Source organism: Akebia trifoliata, chromosome 8, assembly GCF_017979445.1.
Source record: "Akebia trifoliata isolate Shusen 1 chromosome 8, ASM1797944v1, whole genome shotgun sequence".
Taxonomy (NCBI): domain Eukaryota; kingdom Viridiplantae; phylum Streptophyta; class Magnoliopsida; order Ranunculales; family Lardizabalaceae; genus Akebia; species Akebia trifoliata.
In genome coordinates, this window is record NC_141382.1 from 41,887,790 (window position 1) to 41,907,928 (window position 20,139).

Here is a 20,139-nt window from a genome sequence, read left to right on the forward strand (position 1 = left end):
GTGTAGTAGATAATATTGATACATGGAGAATCTTCTAACATTGGCTCAAGTATACATGATCTTAGATGAAGCACTAGAAATTGCTCAAAAGTTGTGGATTACAGAAAACCATTATGCAGCTCTCCTGCAGGTTGGTGTTGTGCAGCCTAACACCTTAATTAAATAAAGCTATGTAAAGGTGGTACAAGAAGTTGTGGATTGCAGAGAATCATGGCTACTATTCTTGCTTGATACAGATTTGTAAAGTAGATTTCCATTTATAGAGAAAAAAAAAAATATGATGTGCGTTTAATAAACACCTGAATCTTGAAAACCATAACCAATCAAGCAACAAGCAACAACATTGAAAATGCATTTCGCAAACTACTAACTATAAAGAAATTTATTTAAAGTTGCGGAACTTGCAATACCCCAACATTTGCCACAAAACTCTTATATGTAATATAAAAAAGAACGATAATTTTTTCACTACATCATTTCCTTAAATTTGTTTTATCTACAAAATTGGAACATAAATTTTACTCCACTTGTTGAACTCAAAGACTTATTAGCATTTTCATTGGAAGATGACTAGTCCTATGACACCCCACACATCTTCCTCCAAGTTATTTGTGTTGTTGTAAGGAAAATCATAAGTTGCATCTCGATCAATATCATTTGTATCAGACGGAAAATATTTGTAGAGGCAAAAGAAATCAATAATTTACAACCAAAAAAAAGAATCAATATTTTCACAACCTTGGCTCTAGTATAAAAAGAAATTGTTTTTTGATGAGCAATCATAGCTAATGTGGTGGAAACAATAACCAAAGATATAATAGGTCTCGAATTCTCCTTGCACGTACAAATGTAACACATCAACATCTCTCTCCCACAAATATAGCAAAACTTGGTCCCACACCAACATGCACACCATTCCACAACCCAAAAAAAAAATTTATATTTAATCTACAACCTAAAGTGTTGTTATTATTAATTACAATACGAAGCAAGACTAGGAGCTCAGAGCCCAGAACCTGAAAATTGCATTACAACATGTCAATGAATTGTGTCATACATCTAATGTTAAAAATGCTCTTGTATCTCTTATGTAGACCAAAATCCTGAAAAAATCAAATCCTAACCCTTTCTTCCACAATCATGCCATTATTCTCTTGCTAGTTTTAAAAATGTGATTCCAAATTCCAATAAACTACAAAAAGGTAAAAAATTCACACAACAAAACATATAATGAGATAAAATAAAATAAAAACCATTCATTCTACCACAAAATCATATGGTTGGTGTGGCCCCATGTTTGTCATCTACTTGAAAATAAACAATAGGTTAGATCATTTATAAGGTCTTTAGTATTGGAATATTTTCTGGAATTTTGGTTTAAAATAGGACAAAAGTGATACCCAATCGAGCATGACAGATGCATTAAGAGCTCAAAAAAAAAAAAAAAAAACACCACACAATAATGTGGATGGACACTCCTGCGTTTATCTAAATTTTAAAGATTTCACTTCTGGTGCATGCTATGTGGTATGTGTAGGAGGGAAAAACTGTGGCATTCCCAAACGCATTAGTTAGGATGAGAGCGGATCCTCTGTAGCCCATTTTTCCTGGAGCTCTTGTTCTACTCCACAAAACATCAAATTGAGAAAAAGTAACAACTCAAATCCTTTTGTACTCATGATTTAGATGACATTTTTTTTTATTAGAAAAATAAAACTTCTTTCCCTCAAATCTTGGATGAAACTGTCTTAAGTGATGTGGCACACCCTCAATGGTTGACGATGTAAATACAACATCATGCAACTGTTTGTTCAAACTTTATGCATGTCTTCGTAACATATATCCTGATTATACTTATCTCAGGGGTAAGTCCCAACCAATCGATTTTATGTTTAGATGGTTAAGATCGTGCTTTATTTCTTAAGTCAATGGAGAGAGAAAGAGATAGAATTCATGTCCTGAATGGTCATCACTCATAAAAGCTCAACATCTGAACTCCAGAATTATTATTTTTTTCCCACAACGGTGCTCTCAAACCAACATGACCAAAGGAGGCAAAGTTGACTACTTGCAACATGGGAACCCTTTATTTGAGTCATGCTGGAGTGACATTAAAATTGACATCGTTTCACACATTGCGGATGTGGAGGTGCGCAAAGAAACAATATTTATTTCAGTGTCACGCCAGCATTTTCCTTATTTTATTTAAGATAACTAGCACCTACGATGAATCAGAAACTGATAAAACTTTTCTCCTTCAAGCTTTCAACTGTTTCCTTGAGGCTCACCACCAGAGGAATGAAATCAATGCCCAAGCCTTTTGCTTTCTCAATGGAAACCTGATATGTTGGAACAAAGGGTTTGTCATCTGCACACCTGTCATGAACCAAAAATACAGTTGTTAAATGCATTTTCTAAGACTTGGTCAATCATCAATGGGTTCGTTTCAGTTCAGACATCTTAATTTAATGGATTGGGTTCATATCTCATAAAATTGCAAAGGTGACGTACAAAGTAGCCCTCATTATTAGTGAGGGAAGTAATTGAGATATGAAATCAAGACTATGAAAGAGAATGAGTTCACATATAGAAAATGATACAATTTCTCAGAATGTCAAGCATAACATTGGAATTTCCACTAGAAGACTACCATATTTATATTTATTACTATAACAAGCTGAATATTGATGTAAATTTGGATATAAGATTTCCAAGTAATTTAAGGGTTAGCTTTAATGTAATGTAATGTAATTATCCCATAACATTGCAGATGTGCAAAATAGCCTAAGATTGAGGAGAACCATCATGAATATCCTCTTGCTTTCTCTTTTCTTCTCCCTTTCATTCTTCTTCATTCCTAGCCTAAACTATAAAAAAGGTGAAGCAATTTTGAAAGCAACAGAAAGAAAACATGCTCACACATATGTTAGGAACTACCATTTTTTGAAGTACACACATTTCTGGAATATGACATTATAATGGGAAGTTCTATTTGCAATGACATTATTTATGGGATTAATTGGTAGGCGAATCTAGATATACTTCAAATGCACTCCAAATACTGTCTTGGTTTTACTTGTTATTCTAAAGCCCTTGGACTGCAAAATATTTCTCTAGAGTTGTTTATAGGGTCCAATGAAAGTAAATTCATTGAGACTATAGCCGCCAATAAAATCATCGCAATGCATTTCATGTCCTTGATCCTATAAAAGGAATCCTTGAGAATAGTCGCTACACACACACACACACACACAAACCACGTTTGCTACAATGTGCACCCATAAACACAAACTATTAAATAACATTCCATGGATTATGAATCCTACATTTTCCATGATTGATTTTTCCCAAAGATCGGAAAGATGGATTTCCAAGATTGATTTTGCCCAAATATTGGATAGAGGCCATGCAAGTGTGTCATATTGTTCTAGCCAGAGTGTGAAGTGTAGATCAAACATAATTACTTCTTCTTTTGGCATATTAATTTATTTATATATATATATATATATTTAAAGAAATCCTTGCAAATGCTTTGAACTTACTTTTCGGGATGCTGAAGAGCAGGGTAAAGCTGATACAAAATCTTCCCCAGCTCTGAATAATGAGCAACACTCTCTACTAAACAATATCTTCCACTGGCTGAAGGAATCTCAAATGCCAGAATGTGTGCATTGGCAACATCTTTAACATTAACCCATCCAAAAGTTATATTGGGAAATGTATGTGCTCCTGCCACAGATAAAATCTCAGACACATCATATGAATGACACATATCAGAAAATAAAGTTTTCTGTATAATTGACCTTATCTTCTTTCTTTTTGACGAACACAAACACAAATTTGTCAGGAAAAATGTATATGATGAAACAGTCTGGTAAATATTATTTTAGGTGTTAATCTCGTAAAGTTCAACAGAAGGCCTCATACCACTTATACCTTAACTTCTAGTTCTCAAAATCAGTTATACAGAATGGGGAAAAAAAAAGATCTTATAAGGAGTGTAATGCTCACATGTGATGCTGGAAACAGAATTGTGTTACAAATTCTTTTTTCTTTTCCAGATCCCATATAGTTGGGTTAAGGCGCTAACAATGGCAAGAATGCAAATGAAGCTGATGTTGGCAAGTAATGAAAATTTTGCAAACGAGTAAATATAAAACTGATTAGAGGACGTAATTTATGTTAGTTGAGTATATGTAGATCATCGGTGCTTGAAAGATGTACCCTTTCACTTTGGTTCATATTGATAAGCACTCTTAACTTTATTAAGTTTCATAAAAAGTTGCGATTCAAAACAAAGATAAGAGAGAGTAACCCCTATTCCTATTCATGGAACACATTTTCGGAAACATATTTTTTCTTGAAACTCATACTTTTTGTGGGAGCAGTTAGCTAGAGCTCATTTAGTCAGTAAGATGAAAAATAAGATGATATTCAGGTAGGAGGAAAAGCCATATACATTAACCTTAATAACACATCAAACATACCATTTATTAGGTTGAGAATAGCCTCCGCACTTGTATTAAGCGTAGGCTGTAAAAGAGGACCAATCACCATTGCTGGATTTATAGTAACCATATCGATGTTGTTCTCTTTTGCAAATTTCCAAGCAGCGTCCTCGGCTAAGGTCTTTGAAAGTACATACCAAAGCTGATAGAAACCAAAGAATTTGTCAATAGCTTATAGAAAAAGTTACTGCTATGTATGCATATTGTTAGAATAGAAACATATTGATAACCAAACAAAAATCAATATAAAAGAAATTATTGCATTGCAGGCTTTTAATCCTCTAATAATAAAATGGGCACATGAACCACACCTTTGCTTTCTCACAAAACTCTGGATCAGAAAACCAAGTTTCATCAGTTACCACTTCTGGAGTTAGAGGTTTCCCATTGACTACAACTGCTGCCATAGAGGACGTAACAACCACTCTTTTAACAGATGGAGTTTTTGAGCAGGAACCAAGAACATTAAGAGTTCCTTTCACAGCAGGTTCAATTAGTTCAGCCTGAAATATGGAGTGGAGATTTATAACAGACAAGGATGCTTTACATGTAGTTAACTTGTTAACAGGAAAGAAATAAGTGTGCATATGATAAAATAAGAGTGACATTCTGGCAATAGAACACAAAGGAGAAAACTACTTTTAAGATTTTGTCCGCTAAATTCCGTGTCTGTCCAATGTTCATGACATCCTGGGTACTACGTTATTTTGTAGAACAATATTTGCAGCAATAAAAGTACGAAATGGAAGATAATAGGATTTACTTCAATATTTAATATTGTGAAATGTAATTGAAGTGAACATATGATAAGCGTGCAGCTTTGTCAACTATATGTGCCTCGGGTAATAAGCAAAAGATCGCAGTGATAATACTACATATGGATTGATTTAGGTTTTAATTACATTCTGGGTTTGTTACTGTCTTCCCTATTTAGCCATGGTCAATCATGTAAAGGGAGAAAATCAGAAGTGGGAAAATTACAAAACACTAGTAAAACCTAAGAAAATACATTGATGTCTACTTTACAAATGGAAACTCAGCCTCAAAAGCAAACAAATTAATATGAACTTTCCAATACTGAAGGTTTTGGTTAAGATAGTCCACAAATATTCCACCAAAAATAATTTTCATCAAGCATGGGATACCCTAGAGAAATACTTCCACTTTAGCGTGGCCAGAGACCTCCTTCATGAGGCACTAGAATAATTCTCCATTTTCTAGTGCTTCTGATGCAGCAAGCATGCACAAGTGACACAAAGTTCATGTTATTCTGTTTTGCAATGCAAATTCCTAGATTTTCAAAGTCCATCAACTTATAGTCAATTACTTGCAAAACCCTAAATTTGATGCAACATAAATCTGCATTGTTGAAGTACCAGCCCTCTTTGGATTGCAAACAAACGGTTCGCAAGGAAATTTTGGAGCTGCGCACTTACAATTTCATGAAAATTTGGCATGCACGACTTGGAAAAATGGGTGTTCAGGATGTTATAATCAAATCACCGCAAGGATATGCGCATTCAAATTATGGGAACTTGGATCACGCATGGAGTGACAATGAGAAAATCTGTTTGCAATGGTACGTTCAATGTTACACGGTAAGAACAAGGAAACTAATATGAAGTTAACTCAAGCAAGGAAAATGATATAAAGTTAACCCATTTATGTTGATTTGGTCAACCAAAATATTGTTTGTGTGTGTGTGTGTGTGTGTGAGAGAGAGAGAGAGAGAGATGGGACGGAATCAAATGGCATGACAACATGAGAGGGGTACAAAAGTCCAGAAGCCACTGGGGAATTACTGGAGGGCTTACACTGTAGGCGCTGATGATATGGACCAAGGTGACTCTGTGACGAAGCACGACCAAGTTCAAGTAAAGAGCGAAGATGTGATAGGTTCTGTCAATTTGGGGAAGATGAGGCTTTTTCCTATTGATTTTTTTTTTTTTTTTTTGATTCAATGGAAAGATGGGGAATTTAAATTACCCGATTTGTGCAAAAGTGGATTTATGCACAAACTCAATTACTTCCCGGGGAGAGGGGGGGCAAAGAGGGCAGGCATTCAGACCTAGGTGCATAATGGAATATGAGTGCATAAGGCCATCCCAAGCAAGGTCTAAATAGCAGAGAAACCAGAACAATGCTTTATTAACAGGTATCCAACCAAGAAAATGAAATGACAAAAACACTTCAAATCTGAAACTTAAATAACATGAGGGAGCGGAGAGGAAGAGAAGTCTCCGAAAGATTAACTTCTTAAAATAAGCATTCCACTATTTAATTTGCACAGCAACCAATCGGCTACCAGTGATGTCGACAAATTTAGTGTCTGTGATCATCAGTAACTTCAGCTCCTACGGAACGAGATCTCCGTAAGCCTGTAAAAATGCTCCATTTTAATTGCCCGAGATCCTGGGGATGCTGGTAAGTGTACTCACTAAATCTAGAGTTGACATTTTCAAAACACTAGCGATGGTTTTAGCATCCTTAACCACAAATTGATTATTAAGTTAAATAGCATAGTCTTAAGAACTAAAACAATGCCAGCCTATTAACTCCTGTTGAGCAGTTAGTTCAATAGACACCAATCCCATGCATGTAGGAGACTGCAGGAAATCACAATCAAGAAAAGAAGCATTTGTCCATGTAAAACAATCCCATAAAAGAAAGAACCAACAGATACCAAGATACATGTGCAACACGATAATCACAAAATGGAATGACAAGAAGTCCTTCAAATATGGGAGGCATCAAATCTTGATGACCAGTCAAAGTACATGAACTTTCACAACAAACATCTATAATAATTGCAGCAAAAGTGACAGAGAATGGACCTGCGGATCTGTTGGTGTATTAAAAAATGGAGATGCTGTATGAAAAACACCTTCACATCCATCAACTACAGAATCAAAGGATCCTTCTTCCAATAAGTTTGCTTTAAACAGTTTAAGTCTTTCATTGGCTCCAGGAAGAACACGCAAGTGCTCAGTCTTCTTTGGATCATCTGCAACATCACATGAACTAAAGTCAATAGCATCCCTAGTCTGTAAAAGTCATGGCAGAAACTCTATGTGAAATAATGCAAGGTGTATTTAGGGTTGGATATCCAAACCCATTTTTGATGTTCACAGATTTGTACACGGGTCTCTAATGATCCAACCCCATAGTGAGTCATGTTCCACATAATGATAATTGTCGGGGAAAAAAAAATCCAGTCCAGTATAATGTTATTAATCATATAAAAAAGTTCTCCTAATGGTTTAAATGTCCAGACTTTTCAACTTCAAAACAACTTTCCATGAGGATTAAACATGTAAAAATGGATTTCATTGTTGAGAAGATGATCTTGATCAATCAATTGGTGTGAAATCAGGTTAATATTCCATCAAGTGCCTGGAAAAATAGTTTGTGTGTAATCACTGTAAAGGTATTGGAAAACTATACAATTTACAAAATGCTAGAAGACGACCGCAATTCAAAGACTTCAACATCCAGATTAGCAATGATGAAAGAAATTTGTGATTCTTAATTGAAATTCTGAAATGGGTACCCTCTTTTCTCAGAACCTAAATCCAAATTGAACTAGGTAACTTACGTAGAATGGTGAAGAAGCTGCATCAGGGTTCAATAATTTTTTTAACCATTACCACTAATTTCCATCCTTAATGTCACAAACTTTACATCAAATTGCAGGTGCTAGCTTACTTGGTAAAGTCTTTGTGTAACAACCCGGAAATTCAACTCATATTTCAAGGAAAAATTGGAAGTTATGATTCTACAAATTTTATTGTGGATTAAAAGTATGGATTTATATTTACAAACTTTTGAGGAAAACCAACGTCACCATTAGATTCAAGAAGGATGAAAAACATAACTTAGTTTGTAAACACGCCTTAATCAGAGGCCGAACGAAATACTTTCCAAATCCTTGAATTCCATGTCAAAGTTGGACCCAAAAGGGGGATATTTCTATGGACTAAGAATTTTGGAAACTCAATTACACAATTAGATCCACAACGAAAAATTACCCAAAAAGACTATAAGTTCATTTAAAACAGAATTTAGGACATAGACTTTTTAATTAAACTAAAACAAACCGTTTAATGACCTTTACGTCCCTAAGACTATATATATACCAAACTTAAGAGAAAATTTACAAAATTTTCTAGTTCTCACATTCTTCACTTCTAAAATAAAACCCTAGAGAAAGCCTAGCCTCCCTCAATCTTCCACCTAGGTTATCATCTACAACTTCCGTTGGACTTTAGCGTAGAAGAGAAAATCGTTCAATTTGTCGCAAGCTTCGAAGGGAATCAAAGAAATTGCGTTTTCGATCACATCCGAGAGGAAACTTTCAACCCAACTCAACCTCCCGCATTTCTTGTGGATTGGCATAGATCTGAGGTAGGGAGCTTTTAAATCTTCCTAATAGTCGTAGATTTCGATGCATCTTAATTTTCGATCCAAAAACCTAATATTTTGTTAGAAATTAAGAAAAATTGATATTTTTACAAAATCCATATTTTGAATATGCTATTAGATGTTTTAGGGATGAATCTATGATTTAAAAATGATTTTTGAGGTTTGGTTGAAGAAAAATTGAATTCGGAGTCAAGAAAATGTGTTTTTGGAAAAACTACCTGAGTCGTAGGTGGGTTTTGTAGTTGCTGCCGATAGATCCCATTGGTGCCACCGACAGACCCATCAATGCCACCAACAGAAGTATTTTTTACCACAAATTATTATTTTTTTTTATACCAATTTTGGTCATTTCTTCAAAATAGTTTTAAAAGATGATTATCGACATTTAAACTTCCTTAAAACTTCAACTTCAACTCGTTCAAAGCTTATAGAGGATTTTGATCAAAATCTTGAAAGTTTGAAAACAAAGTGGTTTGAATCATTAAAAAGTACAAGGGATGGCATGGTAGGTGCGATGTCCTATGAAAGAAAGTATGGACTCTCGTTGTGTGTGTTGGCGAGTGGGTATCCAGGGTTAACTTTATTTTTTTGTTATGGCGAGGCAATGTTGCATGTTTATTTAAATTCTGTTATTGAGAGGCGATAAGTATTGTTGTTTATTTTACGTGTTGGATCGTTGCATGGTAGAAAACTGGATATCCATTCCACACACTTGTGTACTTTGTTTTCCATTTTGTTTTCAAAACAAAAAGTACTATATGTAACTATTTTGGGATCTGTTAAAGAGTTTGTGAATGCTTGAACAGATAGTCTATCATATCATATTCGGAGTGACATATTATCCTAGGACGAACAGTTGAAATGGCAAATCCCTATATAGTATGGGATGCATAGGGGAGTAGCATCATTGAGATCCTAGAGATTCCTCTCTATCTTTACCGGTGAACTACGTGATGTAACGATAACTTCTAGAAATGTAGAGAAGTCTTAAAGAACCATTTGTTCGCCTGATATGCATATATGAAGATGGATAGTCAATGAATCATTAACAGTTTAGAGTAGTCAAACGTATTGATATTTCGTGAAAGGACCTTGCCTTATAGTCACAATCAACAGCTAATCTGAGTTGAATAAATGATCACCAAGATGTGGTAAGTGCTACAACCGACCACAAAATCAGGAACTAACAATGGGGTTCCACATCGATGAAGTCTGGAATTCAGATCCTACCTAAGAGGTATCCAGTCATTATTCCCACGCTCTTATCAACTACACTACCATTGTCTGTATTTAGTACCATTAGCAATGTTACGTGGATTTTCAATTGGAGTATTTACAATTTAATAAAATGATCTATTTATATTTCCAGTCTTGTTTACATTATGTTACAAAGTGTTTCATAAATTTTTGAAGGATGATATTACATTTTGATAGTGGAACTAGTAAATTGATAACTTTTGCAAATGATTATTGGTATTCGGTTATTCTTTATTTCGAGAGTTATGTTTTGGCAAAACCTGCAGTTAATTTATATTTCTAGTATGATTACGCATTTTGCTATTATTTTACACTGAAAAACTTACATATGCTTTAAATGCTTTAGAATGATGTTACCCTCATATTTACAAGACTGTAAGTTTGAAGATAGTTGTTTACTTGCTGGGTAACTCCCCTGTTACTCACGCTATCTTTCATCATTTCAGATATGTCAGGCTATTGAGGAGTCAATCTGTGAAGAGCTAATTTCGAAGATTGAGGTTCTTTATACTGATGAGTTGCAGCCTATGAGGATGTTTTTAGGGTTAAGTTATTTATATTTTTTTGTTGAGGTTGTGTATTTGGAGTATTGTAAGTGGATCATAGGTTATAATTGAGGTTCAGTTTTCACACTTTAATCTTATTTGGTTATAAATTATTCTTTTTCCACTGCATTATTATTATTTTATCACTTTGTTACCTATTTATACAATTATCATTTTTGGGTAGTGTTTTTAATGCCTTAGATTCTAGCATAGAATCATGAGGATTCGTGTTAAAATTTGGGGCCGCTACACTTTGGGTGATGATACCATAAACCTGGGTTCAAATCTCGCTAGCACCAAGTTACTGAACTCATTAAATACAGCCTTACCGACCCACCCTCCCCCCCCCCCCCCCCCCCCCCTCCCACCCACCCAACAAAACAAAACAAAAAAAAAAATAAGGTTTAATACGTAAACTGAAATGTCTATGCCATTGTTCCTACTTTGGATCAAATTTTGTGCTAAGCAATCGATGTTAGACCATGAGAACAGAATCAAAACTGCTAAATGTAATCAATTTTTTAGAATAAACTTTTTTGAACCATGATCAGTAATTTCAATCCTTATTGTTACAAACTTTACATCAAATTTTGTGCTAACCAATCGATGTTAGACCATACAAACAGAATCAATACTGCTAAATTTAAACAATTTTTTAGAATAAACTTTTTTGAAGCATGATCAGTAATTTCAATCCTTATTGTTACAAACTTCACATCAAATTTAGGTTAATTACATAAAAAAATCCTGAAACAGATATGCCTTTGATCCAACTTTGGATCAAAATTTTCACTAATTAATCAATGTTAAACGAGAAGAAGAAGAAAGGAGTAGAACTACTGATCATGGTTAATAACATAAAATGTAAGTTTAATACATAAAATCCTGAAATGGATATGCCTATGTTCCAGCTTTCGATCAAAATTTAGGTTAATTACATTAAAAAAAAATCATGAAACAGATATATGCCATTGATCCAACTTTGGATCAAAAATTTCACTAATTAATCAATGTTAAACGAGAAGAAGAAGAAAGAAGTAGAACTACCGATCATGGTTAACAACATAAAATTTAGGTTTAATACGTAAAATCCTGAAATGGATATGCCTCTGTTCCAGCTTTCGATCAAAATTTAGGTTAATTACATTTTTAAAAAAATCATGAAACAGATATATGCCTTTGATCCAACTTTGGATCAAAATTTTCACTAATTAATCAATGTTAAATGAGAAGAAGAAGAAAGGAGTAGAAATACTTATCATGATTAATAACATAAAATTTAGGTTTAATACGTAAAATCCCGAAATGGATATGCCTCTATTCCAGCTTTCGATCAAAATTTGCGCAAATTAATTGATATTAAAGACTAAGGCGGTGTTTGTTTGCGTTATTTTTCAGCGCAAATTAATTGATATTAAAGACTAAGGCGGTGTTTGTTTGCGTTATTTTTCAGCGCTTATTTTTGAAAAAAATTAAATTCAGCACTTTTGTCAAAACAACGCGTTTGTTTATTCTATATTTTCAGCGCTTATTGCTGAAAATAAGTGAAAAAAATTCAGCACTATTTTGATGCTGAAAAAAAGTGCTGAAGCGGTAAACACTTCATTTTTTTCAACACGGACAAGTATGCCCTTTGTTTTTTTGAGCATGGACAAGTATGTCCTTATTCTTAAAAGGATATTACCTCTTATATCCCATAGATAAATATATAAACACCCCACAAATTAATAAACCCACACCATAGCTAAATTATTTTGTCTTATATAGGTTAAAAGTTTTGAAATGAGTTGATTTTTGGTGAGGATGATCTCTATAATGAGGAGATCATCTTCACAAAAAATCAACACATTTTGAAACTTCTAACCCTATCAAAACAAGTTCAAGAATCGTAAATTGTCCCTTTTTTTTTTTTTTGAAAACTATTTTTGGGAGTTAGAAGTTTCAAAATAGACTGATTTTTGGTGAGGATGATCTCTAGACCATATAGACCATCCTCACTAAAAATTTGCTCATTCCAAAAACTTTAATCCATATAAAACAAAACAAAAAATGGCTATAGTGTGGGTTGCCTTTATTAATTCATAGGGTGCTTTTATAATTACACATCCTTGATTTCCATCGAAAATTATTCATCCAAAATTAAGTTCTTTTAAAGTTGATTTCAAATTTTGGTAACTTGTTTGACATTATTATTTTTAATTTGAAATTTGTGGGCTTTTATAAATAGAATTATTATTTATAAATTGAAGATTTGAGTATTATTTATTATTTAAAAATAAATTGTATTTTAATTTTATAAGAAATAATATATTTTATTGTGTTTGATAATAAATAAGCATTTGAAACATGCAAACAATGTATAATATGATTGTAAGGGTAACAAAGACAATTTACCAGTTTCAGCAATGTGTAACAAACATGATTCAGCATCTAAACAAACAATTTTTTCAACGCTTAAATTCAGCACTTATAAGTTTCAGCGCTTAATGCTATTCAGCACTTATTTTTTATAGTTTAACAAACAGCACCTTAAATAACAGAATCAAAACTGAAACCCAAACCAACATTGAGATCGAAATCAAATGGGAAGAAGTAGAAGAAATACTTACTTGGACTGCGAACAGAAGCTTTGACAGTGTATCCTCGATCAAGGAGAAGCTTCACCAGCCATGAAGCGATGTAACCAGAAGCCCCAGTAACGCAAACCACCTTCCCTGCACCGATGCTCATCTCTCTCTCTCTCTCTCTCCTCTTTGAAATTTGGCTTCTGGAGATCTAATGTGGAAGACTTGCTCTCTCTATATAGGATTAGGATCCGTATACACGTAAAGCTACTCACAGAGATCATCATTACAAAAAATCAGCTCGTTCCGAACCTTTTCAATCATATAAGACAAAAACCTTTATGAGTAGCTTCATATGTCTACAGAACCCCTGTATATATATAGACTTCTTAAAGGGACTGAATCACCGTACTAATAGTTATCTTTCAAAAAAAGGAAAATTAATCATTGTAGTAGGAAGGATGGAAATGGTTTTAAAACCATAATGAACCGGTGGTCCACCAGGTTCAACCGGATTTTATTAAAAATGGGAAAATTAATTGAAGGACCCTGGAGAAGGGACTTTTTTATAAATGGACCCTAAGTTTTGTGCGGTCTCTTAACAATCCAATTTGTCAACTTTTCCTTTCTAAATGGTCCCTAAACCTCAAACATGCCATTTTCAATGTGTGAAATCCCGAAACTACCCTTACCTTCTTTGATGATGATATGAAGTCTTAGAAGCCTTTTAATAGACAAATCTTTCTCTTATTCCCTCGATTTCTTTTTCCTAATTTTTTATACAACAAAAACGACACAAGAGGTGAGTTTTAACACCCTTTTACTAGTTTTCTATGAATATATTATATTTAGGATTTCATTTCATGAAATTTCAAGTAAATGGATGTTTATAAAGGGTTTATGATTCATCCATTGTGTTCTATCTGTCATTTTGATGAAAATAGTGTGTTAGATGCAAAAATTGAATTGTAACATCGAGCTCAACTTTTTATTAGAGAAACTGTTGAGTTCGACAATTTTGATAATGGTATAAGCAATGTCGAGTTTGATAATTATAATGAAAATCGCCGAACTCAACAATACTTATATTACAAAAATGTCGAGCTCGATGGTATGTGAATTCGACGATATTTTAAATTTTAAAAATTGTCGAGTTTGATGTTTTTTTCAATTATAATTTATTGTCGAACTTGACTATGTTTTAAATTTAACTTTTTGCTGGATGTATTTATCTTCAATAATTATTATTATTTTTTTATGCAACAAAACCATTACCATCGTGTCTGAAGATAGTTTAGATGTTATTTTGAGATATAGTGGTAATATAAGAGTCTGATTTAATAAATGTAGAGTTTTTTATAAAAAAAATATTGATTAAATTCATTAACTGTACGGCATACGTACATCCATGGATATAATATGTAGGTTTGTCAAGTTGTTCACGAGCTCAACATATTTTGACAAGATGGTGTCATTGCCAATTGAAAGCAAGAAAATGCCAATGATGTAAAGAAAATCCAACTTCAAGAAATCATCACTATTCATTTAAGGAGTTTTCAATGTTACAATGACATCCTTCGTAAGGATCTTTCAAGATGTAGGAAAATATTTCTCCATTATGATTTGTTTACCCTTCTCTAATGCTATGTTTAGATTGAGAGAAATGGTGAGAAGAGAAGAGAAAATAAATGAGTTTTTCTCCATTTCTCTTGTGTGGATTGTTAAGTGGGGAGAGAAGAGAAAAGAATTGGAGAAAAGATAAGAGAAAAAATGTTAATTTTCTTTATCTCCAAAAGTGGAGAGAAGATGAGAGAAATGGAAAGAAGCCCTTATAAAATATTTTACAGTTCCAACTCTGCCCCTAGACCTGTTTTATGATATTTAAAATTTCAAAGTTGTCCCAAGTTCTCTCTTGTCGATCCAAACATGGTAGAGAGAAATTGAGTTTCTCTTCTCTTCTCTTAATAAGTTTCTCTTCTCTCCACTTCTCTCAATTCAAACATAGTCTAATGGTTGGACTACAACTTTCTTATTTTCCACACATTTAAGTCTTAAGAAAATGTTAAAATTGATTTATGTTTTTTCATTAAAACTATGACAATAGTTTGCTATTATGTAATCTTAATCCCCTTCTAATCATACAAATTCTCGAAGCATGTACCTTTGAAAACTTCGGTCTATGCTTTTGATAAACAATCAAAAAAATTGATAAGATTGCCAATACTTGATTTGAGTGTTCATTTCTCATACAATGGTAATAAAAATAAATAAACAACGAGAAAATAACATATGTGATGTTTAAGTTGACAAGCAAATAAGCAATAAGCAATAAATAATGATACATACCATATTTGATACTCATATATATATAAATGTTGTATTTCACGAAATAACTGCACTACTATATAGTTAGCAACTATGTGTACGGCAAAAAAATGTTGCAGGATTAATTTGAGTAAGATTTGGAATATACATGTAGTAGTTCGTTTAAATTTTGGTCAAAAATTCGAAGAATAACAAAAATGTGATACGAGAATGGTTCAGGTATAATTCAACTTCAATATTCTAAAAAAACTTTCAAAATTCGTATGTATACATATTAGTTAGAAAACTCACCTATCTTTTTAAGATTTATTGTTTTCATATTTTATTTTTCAAAATCACCATCAGTACCCTTCATCTTTGAACTCTTCCTTGTTAAATTAAGAATATATGATATTTTTATGCATGTATATCAAACACTTAAGCCTTATTACAAATCAATAACACTTGAATACCTTTACTGATATTCCATTTTAATATTTATTATAAAATAGCATATATAGAAGAAAAAAAAATTAAAAGTAAGAACAAATTTTTTTTTTTCTTATGATTTATCATACTATTAATTCAAAGCTTCATAATGCAAGCACATACTATTTGAATAAATTGAGTTACCAAGACTCATGTTCAAAAAAACCAGAGAACAAAGAGAAGATATATAAAATGAGTGAAAAAACTAACTGTTGATTGATAATCATGAGATTCGATAACAAACAATGATTAGTGCGATAACAATCAATGATTAATGATTTAACCTTTAAGTGTGAAGAGAGAATAATGAAAATATTATCATGCGAAATTGAGATAAAAAATTTTATTATAAAAAAACAAGTTAATTTGTTTTTAAATCTTTTTGCAAAAAGTATTTTTTATTTGTTTAATTCGGGAAAAGAATAAATTGTGAATGATTCAAAAAGATTAAAAAAGTCGAGAATTCTTAATAGGAATTCAATTGAACAAAAGTTTTAATCGTTTTGTATATCATTCGGTTATAATTCTCGAATTATTCGAAGAATTGCTAACTATGTTATACACAAGAATCAAGATTTAAAATAAAAATAAAAACCCGTCGAGTTCAATAAATTATCGTTGGATTCAATAATAAAAAATATTTTTTTTATAGAGTTCAATAATATTAGTTTTGAATTCAACAGTAATGCCAAAATAGTACATTTTGTAAAGATTGTTTACGGTATCATTATCGTCGAGTTCACATTATTAATTACTACCGAGTTCAGTGGTAATTTAATTATCGTCAATGTTGATAAAAATAAATAAGCAACAAGAAAATAACATATGTGGTATTTGAATTGACAAACAAATAAGCAATAAGTAATGATACATACCATATTTGATACTTAGATTAATAAAAAAATGTTGTATTCCACGAGATAACTACATCATTATACACAAGACTCAAGATTTAAAAAAGAAATCGTCAAGTACAATAAATTATCATCGGCTTCGAGAAAAAAAAGTAATTGGTGTTGAGTTCAATAATATTCATTTTGAACTTGACGGTAATGCCAAAATGGTACATTTTGTAAAAGTTGTTCATAGTATCGTTACTATCGAGTTCACATTATTAATTACTACTAAGTTCAACAGTAATTAATTACCATCAAACTCACATTATTAAATACTATTGGGTTCAATGGTAATTAAATTAATATCGATTTCACATTATTAATTATTATCAACTTCGATGGTAATTAAATGACTATTGAGTTCATTTTACTAATTTGAACTCGACATTATAAAAATCCAATCTTTCATCTTCTCCAGCTAGAAATCACAGTAAAAAAACAAAATGAACTTGTATTTTTAGTTTTAAACCAAGTGAACCATAAATATTGAATTTTTTTGGAAAAATAATTTAAAATTATCAAGCTTATTAGTTGCACTTGTCTGATGAAAATGGAAGCTCTTAAACAACGATTAAATGCCAAAATTGGGTGTCCTCTTTCGTAATAATGGTGGTGAGTTCGAGAGTTACGATAATTTGAGGAATTCAATTAACAAAAATGGAGGGAGGGGAATGAGGTTCAGGGACCATTTAGAAATAAAAACTTTATTAAATGGACTATTAAGAGATCACTCAAAACTTAGCTATTTAGAAAAATGTCCCTTCGTCAGGGTCCTTTAAATAATTTTTTCTATAAAAAAATCGGTTTAATCGTGAACCACAGGTTTTTTGTGAATATTATTTTTTTAATATGTATATTCTAAATTTTTAATAAAATGTGATTCAGTCCAAATTGAACAGGGTTCGACCAATTTGACAAATTTTCGGTCCAATTAATGATCCGATTTTTAAAATGCTTCTTGGAAGTGTCAGTTTTAGTGTACGACTCACCTGACGTCAGAATTTTGCTCAAGTTTACAGAAATTTGACATCCACTAATCACATGTACGCACGTGCACTAAGTGGCATTTCTAATTTAAAAAAGTAACTTTATTAGGTACAAAACCACCCTTGAATGCTTGCCATGGCTGGCAAGCCTGTCTGTCCTCATAATTTTGGTGAGAGTGATTAGGCCTGTTAATGGATAGTCGAAATCCGAATCCGAATTCGAATTCAAATTCGAAAAATCGGATACTATCCGAAATTTTCGGATATCAGATTTGAATTTGGATGTATTTTTAAGATTCAAATAGATTTCGGATACAAATTCAGATATCGCTACATCCGATTCGTTAATATTCGATCCGAATGCTTGTCTCTTCCTTTATATAATATATATATATATATATAGGGTCCCGTTCGCCACCCTTAGTTTTACCACACACTTTAACAAACGCGTTTTGTCTTACATGGGTTAGAAGTTTCGGAATGAGCTGATTTTTGGTGAGGATGATCTCTATGGTGAGGAGATCATCCTCACCAAAAATCAGCTCATTCCAAAACTTCTAACCCCATCAAAATTGATTTACAAAAAATGGACGGTCCACAATTTTTCAACGTGTAAACATGGGGCTAAACATTTCGGAATGGGCTGATTTTTGGGGAGGATGATCTTCTAATCATAGAGATCATCCTCACAAAAAATCAGCCCATTCCAAAACTTCTAACCCATGTAGGACAAAAAACGTTTGTTAAAGTGTGTGGTAAAACTTAGGGTGCTGAACATTTCCCATATATATATATATAAAGACAATCCCTCTCTCTCTTTATCTCTCTCTTTATAATAAAGACAACTCACTTACACTCTCTCTCTCTCTTAAATAAAGACAAGCTATTAATTAAGACAAGACACGTATGTTTTACTTTATATATATAATATATATATATATATATATATAAAAGACAATCCCTACTCTCTCTCTCTCTCTTAAATAAAACAAGTTATTAATTAAAACAAGACACGTCTGTTTTACTTTATTTTTTTATATATAATATATATATATATATATATATATATAAAAGACAATCCCTCTTTCTCTTTTTCTCTTTATAATAAAGACAACTCATTTATACTCTTTCTCTTAAATAAAGACAAAGACATATCCCCCCCTCCCACCTTCCCTCTCTCTAATAAAAACGAGACACCTTTTTTTTTTTCTCTCTCTCTCATAAAAACGAGATCTCTTTTCTTCTTTTTTTTTTCTCTCTCTCTCTATAAGACGAGACAAGACAAGACATGTGGTGGATAACCTTTTTTCCCCTCTCCTTTCTCAACTCAAACTGTGCAAATACTCTGCAAATAATTTCCATGGCGAGCCTGAGCTTCAATCCGACTAGAATTAGAAATCATAAGCCTGAGATTCAAGACCAATGGTAGATATTAGAGGGAAGAAGGTTTGGGAGCTCGTCGTCTGTGATGGTAGATTTTCACTTCAATATACCAAGCACTTCCCAAACAAGGTCATCAATGGTATAACTTTAAAGGATGCATTGATACAATTAGCGATGAATTGGATGTTCCTTTGCTAGAAAAAATCTTATTTTTCAGGTAATTTTTTACTTTATTTAACTCTTATTTTGCCAGTAAATTGACTGTAAAAAATCAATTTTTTTTTATTATTTAAAATTTTCGGATATTCGATAATTCTTTCGGATGCGAATTCGAATAGTAGTTAGTGATATCCGATCGGATTCGAATTCAAATTCGAATATTATTTTTTTTTCGGATTCGAATTCGGATAGAGCACTATCCGGGATACGTATCCGTTGACAGCCCTAAGAGTGATACCCTTTTAATTTTGAAACTGGTGAATATTGACTGGATTTTTAAGAGAGACAAGATAAAAATTGACCCAAATACCCTCTTATTTAACTTCTTGCAAATTAAAAGAAAATTTTCATTTTCCCATAAGATCAACATCTTAACCTCTAGAGTATAAACTTGGATTTCTTTGGACATTATTTTTAACTTCCTTAATTTTTTTCGTTTTGTTTTAATCCATCATTTTCACTTCTTGATTTATTTGGAAGTCTTAGGGTGAAATTTTATTTATTTTCTTCAAACTCATTTATTAGACAAAATAATAGGGAACATCAACTAGTCAAACAAATTGTAT

General features: G+C 32.4%; 1 protein-coding gene across 1 annotated transcript; it reads right to left on the reverse strand.

The window, feature by feature from the left end:
• Nucleotides 1-1,983: 1,983 nt before the first annotated feature.
• Nucleotides 1,984-13,508, reverse strand: LOC147396899 (phenylacetaldehyde reductase-like). Its single transcript, XM_086452194.1, has 6 exons — nucleotides 13,342-13,508; nucleotides 7,343-7,512; nucleotides 4,820-5,011; nucleotides 4,488-4,650; nucleotides 3,543-3,729; nucleotides 1,984-2,376 (listed from the first exon to the last, which is right to left on the reverse strand). The coding sequence occupies exons 1-6, from the start codon at nucleotides 13,460-13,462 to the stop codon at nucleotides 2,232-2,234; spliced, it is 978 nt and encodes a 325-aa protein (XP_086308320.1). The 5' UTR covers nucleotides 13,463-13,508; the 3' UTR covers nucleotides 1,984-2,231.
• Between the last annotated feature and the right edge of the window lie 6,631 nt (nucleotides 13,509-20,139).

What these genes read in the sequence shown, in the direction of transcription:
- LOC147396899 (XM_086452194.1), bottom strand. Translation starts at nt 13,462, where the DNA reads ATGAGCATCGGTGCAGGGAAGGTGGTTTGCGTTACTGGGGCTTCTGGT. An exon ending in ATACACCAACAGATCCGCAG is followed by an intron (nt 5,012 to 7,342) that starts GTCCATTCTCTG and finishes TCCATATTTCAG; the next exon opens with GCTGAACTAATTGAACCTGC. An exon ending in GCTCTTCAGCATCCCGAAAA is followed by an intron (nt 2,377 to 3,542) that starts GTAAGTTCAAAG and finishes GGTTCATGACAG; the next exon opens with GTGTGCAGATGACAAACCCT.